This window comes from Sinocyclocheilus rhinocerous, unplaced genomic scaffold (assembly GCF_001515625.1).
Source record: "Sinocyclocheilus rhinocerous isolate Xijiao unplaced genomic scaffold, SAMN03320098_v1.1 scaffold738, whole genome shotgun sequence".
Taxonomy (NCBI): domain Eukaryota; kingdom Metazoa; phylum Chordata; class Actinopteri; order Cypriniformes; family Cyprinidae; genus Sinocyclocheilus; species Sinocyclocheilus rhinocerous.
The window spans coordinates 306075-315025 of NW_015633949.1; the positions used below are offsets into that span (position 1 = coordinate 306075).

The 8951-nt window shown below is 39.0% G+C and overlaps 1 protein-coding gene across 1 annotated transcript; it reads right to left on the bottom strand.

Moving 5' to 3' along the window:
* Positions 1–775: 775 nt before the first annotated feature.
* LOC107744778 (protein ABHD15-like) lies at positions 776–8642 on the bottom strand. Its single transcript, XM_016558589.1, has 3 exons — positions 7499–8642; positions 3060–3412; positions 776–1751 (listed from the first exon to the last, which is right to left on the bottom strand). Exons 1-3 carry the CDS (start codon positions 8096–8098, stop codon positions 1196–1198), a joined length of 1509 nt encoding a protein of 502 aa, XP_016414075.1. The 5' UTR covers positions 8099–8642; the 3' UTR covers positions 776–1195.
* Positions 8643–8951: the final 309 nt, after the last annotated feature.

The window sequence follows — 8951 nt, forward strand, 5'->3', positions numbered from 1 at the left end:
TATTATATATATATATATATATATATATATATATATATATATATATTAATCAGTATTTTTACCATAAAATCTCAACTTGTTTTCAGAAAATATATCTTGAATTACGTTTTTTCTTTTATTTTACTTTTTTAATTGTCTTTAGTTTTCATTAGTTTCCACTGCAAACTGTTGTTTTAACCACAAATCTTAAAAAAATAAAAATTCCAGTGGACTAGGAAATTTATTTCAAGTTATCTAATCAAATTTTCTTTAGTGTTCTTACTAAAGTATAGGAAACTGTTATTTTCTAGTATTAACCATACATTTTTACAAATTTTAGTGAGCCAAAAACTGCCAGTCTGGTAAGAAATTTGACATATCCAAGTCTAATCTAAAACCAAGAAAATACATTATTTTAAGGATTTTTTATACCAAAAATACTGATTAAAAAGTTATTTTTTGCCACTGAGCGTGACATTTTTAAACCATGATTCAGTAACATCCCCTTTCTAATGTTCTACTTCAGCTTTTAATTATTTTTTTTTTGACAAAAATCTAACATTTTAACATCCTCAAAGACAGGCGCTGTCCGTCAGTTGACAGTGGTAGTCCAAATTCTGAATAGTCCTGAATGTAAAATGAGATATTTTGACTTGACTGCTGGTTTCTTGGCTGCGACAAACAGCAGGTCGGACAATGGGTTCTAATTTATCCTTTTCTGGCAGTGTTCTTTGTCTAGTATTAACCATAAATTTTTACAAATTTTAGTGAGCCAAAAACTGCCAGTCTGGTAAGAAATTTGACATATCCAAGTCTAATCTAAAACCAAGAAAATACATTATTTTAAGGATTTTTTATACCAAAAATACTGATTAAAAAGTTATTTTTTGCCACTGAGCGTGACATTTTTAAACCATGATTCAGTAACATCCCCTTTCTAATGTTCTACTTCAGCTTTTAATTATTTTTTTTTTGACAAAAATCTAACATTTTAACATCCTCAAAGACAGGCGCTGTCCGTCAGTTGACAGTGGTAGTCCAAATTCTGAATAGTCCTGAATGTAAAATGAGATATTTTGACTTGACTGCTGGTTTCTTGGCTGCGACAAACAGCAGGTCGGACAATGGGTTCTAATTTATCCTTTTCTGGCAGTGTTCTTTGCTATTGCAGCCTCTCCATAATCCCAAAGAAAGTGGGGACCCTCTGAGCACAACATCATCTGGTGTAGGACCTCTGCCAGTTGTAAATGGTGTGAATGTTATGTGGGCAGACGGGCAGTCTTTTGCATGTGCTGACACTGCGATGGTGGAAAGTCTTGCCAGCCCCGCTTAGACCCCTCCGTCGGGCCGCCAGCTTGGCACGCTCCTCCGCTGCAAAGAAATCGGTGGTGGCCCGAAAGAACTCCAGTACGGCCTGGTGGCTCCAGACAATCGGGCCCTCGCCTGATGTGGAGAAGCCGCAGTGGCCTCCGTGGGCAGTCAAAAGCAGGAAGAAATGTGGGTTGCTCTCAAAAAGCTCTAACGGAAGCGTGGTCTGAGGGTCCCCACGGATGGGGTCGTCCTGGCTGCACACACACAGCACAGGAATGGCCACTTCATCTATGTCCCTCAGTGGGTCGTTATGTTCCCAGTACGCCTCCCAGCTACCTGCTCCCTCCGTCGTCATCCCTTTTAAACCTGAATGACAGAACAGTGCCTCCTCCATTGCCTTCAAAGTGCAGCTGGAAAATAAGTTGTCTGTGTGGACAAGCTCCCCGAGCACCGTTTTATACCTGCAGATGGGATTTAATACAATATCGAGTATAATCATTATAGAGAAGAGCAGCAACGGAGGAGTTTTGTTATCATCATTGATTCAAGTTACAACTAAGCAGGCAACCTGTTTAGACAGATCGCAGAAATCAATTGCACTGGATAGGCATCGCTAGTTGCTATGGCAACAGCATTTTATTTTAAATTGGATCACCCTGAGTTGATTTCGGAAACACCTGATTGTGACCAATCCCCATGAAAAATGACAAACACAACTTTAAGTCTAATATATATATATATAAAAACAAGAAACTGCCAATAGATATTAAGGCTACGTTTACACTAGTGCATTTTCGTTTTAAAACGCATAACTTTTGCTACGGTTACGCCTGTCGTTTACATTTTAGTTGGAAAACTCCAGGGTTCAGTGTAAACGGACCAAGAGACTTTTGAAAACAATGGCGTGGCTGCCCACATTCTCTCTGCGTATCCTTGACGACCGTATAAACAATAACATCATGCTCATTGTTGTACCTGCATGAATGGTCATGTGACCTGCGTTTTCGGTTGTGTAGTGTGGACTGAGATCGTTTCTGAAAGCACGTGTAGATGAGGATCGTTTTCATTTTAAAATGCGGTTTTAAAACGAAAACACACTAGTGTAAACAGGGCCTATGACTAATTTTCAAAGAATATATATATATATATATACAGTGGGTATGGAAAGTATTCAGACCCCCTTAAATTTTTCACTCTTTGTTATATTGCAGCCATTTGCTAAAATCATTTAAGTTAATTTTTTTTCCTCATTAATGTACACACAGCACCCCATATTGACAGAAAAACACAGAATTGTTTCCTCTCAATAACAAAACACTAACACTACACTGAGCAGCAGTGTAGTGTTAGCGAACATCCTGATGCTGCAGACAGTGCTGGGAGCAGCTTTTAGATGAATATGTTAATATTATTAGCATATTCATCTAAAAGCTGCTCCCAGCAGTGTCTGCAGCATCAGGATGTTCGCTAACACTACACTGCTGCTCAGGTATTTCAAACTTCTTTTTTGAGAAGCAGAAACAGAACCTCATCGTGAGTATATCGGGGTCTTAAAAAAGTAGATGACATAACTTTCTGAAAACATGTTTTGATAGCTACAACTTTCTAAAATCCTACTTAAGCTTTTAACATTTTTCTTGACAAAACTGAAATGTTTCATCATCCATCTGTTGACAGTTGTAGTCCTGAACATGTAGTCCTGACTCCTGAACATAAACTCAGGCATTTTGAGGAAAGTGAGAAAAACAGAATCCTTCATTTAACCCTACCTGCTGAGGCAGATTTTTTGGTAAAGCAGGAGAGCCCAGTGGAACAGCCAGGTCGGGCCACTCTCAAACCAGCTCTGGCAGCGGAAAACCGGAGACAGGCAGGCCGCAGCAGTCACGTAGCTGGAGGAGCCGCACTCGCCCAAATAGGACAGCAAGAGTCCTGAACCAGTGCTCTCACTCACGGCATAGATCTGGCCTGCTGGCTGTCGGTACCGAATGTAGCGCACCGCTTCCCTCAGGTCAGTCGGGTCACCGAACTGCTGCAGCTTCACAGTACAGAGCGGCGTCCTGTTCTGACTCCGGCGGTTGAAGATCACAGGGAGGTAGCCGTGACTCAGAGCTGCCTCACAGAGCTTAGGAGAAGAAACAGAAACCGTTACATGCCAGATACAGCACACAGTGGTCAAACTTGTGCATATAAACAGAGATGTTTTGCTTGAGTCTTATCCACACCTGTAATAAGTAGCCTTGGGTTAATGTAAAAATAAATATTCTAACATATACACATTTCAGTTCATTTCAAAGCAGGACGCAGCCATAAAACTCTGTTATATACAGTATATATATATATATATATATATGTGTGTACAGTATATATATATATATATATATATACACACATACACATACATAAATGTATATTTTGCTACAGTGTGGTCAGTAGTTTCTTTGTTGCTGAATTGTGTTAACATCAGGTTTGTGCTACATTCTGTTCCTTGATGGAAGGACCAGCAACACCGCTGCCAAATTCCACAAGTTTCACAAGTCTGAAGAATCAATCCAACAGAGTGCAAAATATCACAATTTCCTATAACCTTAAAGTGAGATCAAGGAAAATATAAGATGATTTTGAATAATTAATACATAGAAGCACATTGAGGTGGAGCTGAAGTACTGACTCATGATAAAATTCTATACCTTAAAAAAATTAGATACTACTAAAATCAATCATTTTAAATCCTTAAGTAAATCTAGGCACCACAATGTACAGTTATGAAAAATAAATATTCATTCTGAGATTTGCTAAAGATTACGTTTAATACTGTTATTAAATTATTACTAATTGAATTTTAAGGATTCAATTTAAGTGAGCATTAGATGATGGAAAAAAAATATAAATGTAAGAAATAAATTGAACATGCCCAAAAAGATACCAATATATTGTGTACTGTATACTGTACCTAAAAATTTAGGAGTCATCTCCAAGAGCAAGTGTGCTGATCTTTTTCTCTAATATCAATATATCATAACTTGGCCAGACACAGTGAGTTGTGGTGCTCATATGAGAAATAAGGTTTCAAATATGGTTTGAAACACATGCCCATCCTATTCCTCTTCACTCTATTATTTTCTGTCATCCTTATATGCTCTTATTAGGGGTACAATAACAAAAAGACTAAAAAACAAATATGAAAAAGCACAGTAATTCTTCTACTCTATTCGTGATGGCAAATGTCTAATTGTTCCAAGATGCAAATGAATATGACTTGATGTAGAAACAGGATCTGCCTCTCACCACAGTATTTTCATATCCCTTACTTACGTCAATGACCTCAACAGCCAGGAAACACACTAGCTCTTACTGCAGAACAGTGTTGCTTTGCACTGTGCAAATTGAGTGCAGCCTCTCGCCTATCATGCAGTGATCACCTTGTAAATAACATTCATCTGTAACACAAAGAAATTGGAGTGGACTAGCACTCAACCCCAACCGACACCTTAAAATGTGTCTATTTGAACATACATACAGACAGACTTACATTTTACGACCTTGAAACAGACCCTGCCAAATCTATAAAACTGAAAGGGAACCATATGCATTACTTCATTGTTCTAAGTTGAGTCTCTACTAATTTGTAGCCAGTCTAATCATGGCCCTGTGTCACAGTTAGTTTTTCCACAAAAAAACGTGCAAAACGTGCTTGAGCACATATCTCACTACTTGGTAGGGCTGCACGATATATCGAAATTATCGAAATATCGCAAATGTAAATATCGCAATAAAACACACTAGCTCTTACTGCAGTACAGTGTTGCTTTGCACTGTGCAAATTGAGTGCAGCCTCTCGCCTATCATGCAGTGATCACCTTGTAAATAACATTCATCTGAAACACAAAGAAATTGGAGTGGACTAGCACTCAACCCCAACCGACACCTTAAAATGTGTCTATTTGAACATACATACAGACAGACTTACATTTTACGACCTTGAAACAGACCCTGCCAAATCTATAAAACTGAAAGGGAACCATATGCATTACTTCATTGTTCTAAGTTGAGTCTCTACTAATTTGTAGCCAGTCTAATCATGGCCCTGTGTCACAGTTAGTTTTTCCACAAAAAAACGTGCAAAACGTGCTTGAGCACATATCTCACTACTTGGTAGGGCTGCACGATATATCGAAATTATCGAAATATCGCAAATGTAAATATCGCAATATGCATATCGCAAGGGCGTGCGATATCTGAATCATTTTAATAATAGGCTACTTAAATCAAAACGTTGCAAAAGGTAAAAGTTTTAGTTCGACGCATATAGCAGAGAATTGCTTGACGTTAAAAAGAGTTAAGTGCAATAAGTTGCAGAAAACAACTCTTTGCCGTCTCGTCTTGCTGTCTGACTCACACCTGAAGCGCGCGCACAAGCCGCATCTCGCGCAGCGTATCTTCAGTTCAGCTGCACACGTGCAAAGCGCGCGCACACAGAGAGACGCGTTTCAGACGGCGCGCGAACACGGAGTTGATTCGTCTTCGCATGTCCTCATGTTTGAACAGACACATACACACAGAATTATCAATAGTACCCGTCTCAACGATCATTCTCGTAAACGCAGTCGGTTATGTTTTAAATGAATGGAAACAGCTGAGAAAAAAATTGGATGTGTATCATACTGGATCCGTGCAGTCGGAATTGTGAAACAAATTGGTTATATAATTTTAATTTGTAAATATTTTAAAATATAATTGAAATTGATTTTACACACTTTAAGCAATATCGTATCGCATATCGAATATCGCATTTTTTAACAAGGTATCGTATATAGCATTTTTCTTCAATATCGCACAGCCCTACTACTTGGCATTTGACTTACAACGACTGCCTCTTATATGCCATCTGTCTACAAAGATACATTCACCATCACTGCTCTCAGTCATGCCCCGCACAAAAAGGAGCAGAGGAGCCTGCTGACACACTGATTATATTCTCTACAATGCACAGCTAACAAAGTTCCGGTGAGCACAGAGTATATTTCTCTGGGAATCATCTATGATGGAGTGTAAAAAAGCTCATGAGTTTACTTAACGGGGTCATATGATGCGATTTCAAGTTTTCCTTTCTCTTTGGAGTGTTACAAGCTGTTCGTGAATAGATAAGATCCCTAAAGTTGCAAAGACTAAAGTCTCAAACCCAAAGAGATATTCTTTATAAAAGTTAAGACTGGTCCACGCCCTCCTAAAACGCCTCGTTTAAACACGCCCCCACATGTCTACGTCACGATGTGGGAAGATTTGCATAATGCCGCCCAAATGTTCATGCAAAGAAAGAAGGCGTAACTTCTAGGCGTTTCAGAAAGGCGGGGCAAAGAGGAGAAACAATAATGTACAGTATGTGGAAAATAATGTTTTTTTAACCTTAAACCGCATAAACACATTTCATTACACCAAATACACAAAATAATGTTCTTTTTAGCAACATCATATGACCCCTTTAAAGTTGCCTGGAGCTTTAGGTCTGGAATATGGATTGAGCTCCAAACTGGGTGAGGAGGAATGACTCACTTCTGACTCTGCTGCAAAGAGTCAGAGAGGGGCTCTATCATGCATGCTATAATTGAAATAATGAAAAAGTCATGCAGCATTTTCTCTTTAATGCAAAACAGTCAAACAGAACAGATTCACTTCACCTATACTGTACCCCAGTTTCATACTGTATCCTCAATATTAATTTGCTACTTGCCCATGAGGATTAATACCTGTAGATTTTATTGTAATGCATTGTTTTCTGTTAATTCAATTGCTTCAGTTTTAAATTCAGACTGTGCATAATGCAGCCTCATTCAAAGCACATTTACTGAACTCTTTCAGTACAGTAACAATGTTTCTCAGGTCTATTAAATATAACTCCACCCCATATAATTGCTGTTAATAGTGTTCATCGTCTGTTTGATTACGTCTTTAATTGATTTTTCCGTACATTTCTGCCATATGTACATTGACTGACAGTCACCACTGATGAGCTACCACTAAATATTGTAGAAACTTAATTTGCTGTAAAGTTGCTTTGCAATGATTTGTATCGTGAAAAGCGCTGTACAAATAAACTTGAATTGAATATAACCCCATTTATCCTAGACGGTATATGTGGACAATACAACGGTTTCACATGTGAGCCAATCTAATTTTTATTAATAATTAATAATTTCAAAAAGACAAGTACCTTCAGCACATTCCTGGTGATTTTCCCAAAAGAATTGGGAATGATGAGCAGAACTGGACTTGTGGAATTACTGGAAGTCCTGCGCCTCTTGTGATGAGCTGCGCCAACCACAGCCCAGTCTAACGCCACGAGTCCATCATCACTCAATTGCAAATGATCTCGGATGAAATGCACAGGACAGTCAAACGGCCACAAAGCGCCGAAAAGAGTCTGTAAAGACGAACTCATTCGCCAGTTCCATTTTGGTATCGATATAGACTTGCAAAAACTCATGCAATGTTTGAGAAGGTAGTTTGCCAGTGCAGAGGGTTTGCATATCAAGGCGACCGCGTCTGATTCACCTTGTCCCTCTATTTTCGAGTCGCATCTCTCCGCGGATCTTTTGCTCTCGCGCCGTGGAAGTAGCAGCGTGGAGTGACTCTCCGCTCTAATACACTTCACCACTGGCCAGAGTATGGCCATTAAAATCATAAAACAAGCAGCACCAATCCATTCCAGCATTTGAACGGCTTCTGGGACTGCAGTTGAGAAACCTGCACAAACAAATAGCCTACCTCCAAAAGCTTCCGAGGTTGGTTTAAAAACCCTACCAAATGACATAAGCGAGTCAGTTTGGTGTTAATTGATAGCACACTGCACAGGTAGCAGCCTAAAAATGTATGCACCCTCTGGTAGCGACTAAATAAACTTCAAAGTTTTGAGGCTGGATGGTTTTTATCCTCGTATCCAATAATTCGTCGCTGTTCTCCAATATGGCACGTTTGCCCATAATCTAAATTTATGGCAGAATAATGTGGTGTGTTGCTGCCATAGTTCAAAATGAAGCGCCCATCGCTGCCTCTCTTTGTGCTCCGTCTGATTATGCAATAGATCCTCTTTCGCAGTCAACTCTTCACCTGCATCTGCCTGTCAGACTCATGCAGTCTTGTGGCATTTTTGTGCTCAGTTCAGTGGTCTGCCACAGAGCAGCTATTGTAATGAATGATTGTCAGATAGTTTTCTGTGTGGAGTCGCATCACACACTGGCTCGAGCCCGTGAATCATCCCTGTTATAGAGAAGGAACGCCCACTCCAGAAGATATTAGTCGTCTGCAATACTTTTAGGCTGATGCTGTAATAAATCGGACTTGTCCCTCTTTTAATCGTGTTTCCTAACAGCTGTTGTTGATTAGCCTAAATGCTTGGATTACTTGTATTTAAAGCAAATTCAACTCTGGTAGGGTAAGTTTTACACATAAAAATGAACAACACTTTTTAAAAAAAATATTATTAAAATTATATATAGCCTACTCACATAAGCTGAAAACAAAATATGGGCTACTAGTGTTCTAAAGCCAATTTTACATGCAGCGGGTCGCCCCCTCATGGATGTTGCTGTTTACGTCACATGACCAGCCGTGTTCAGTTGACTAAGCTACAACTATTACTAATAATAATACGTTTAATTTTTAGA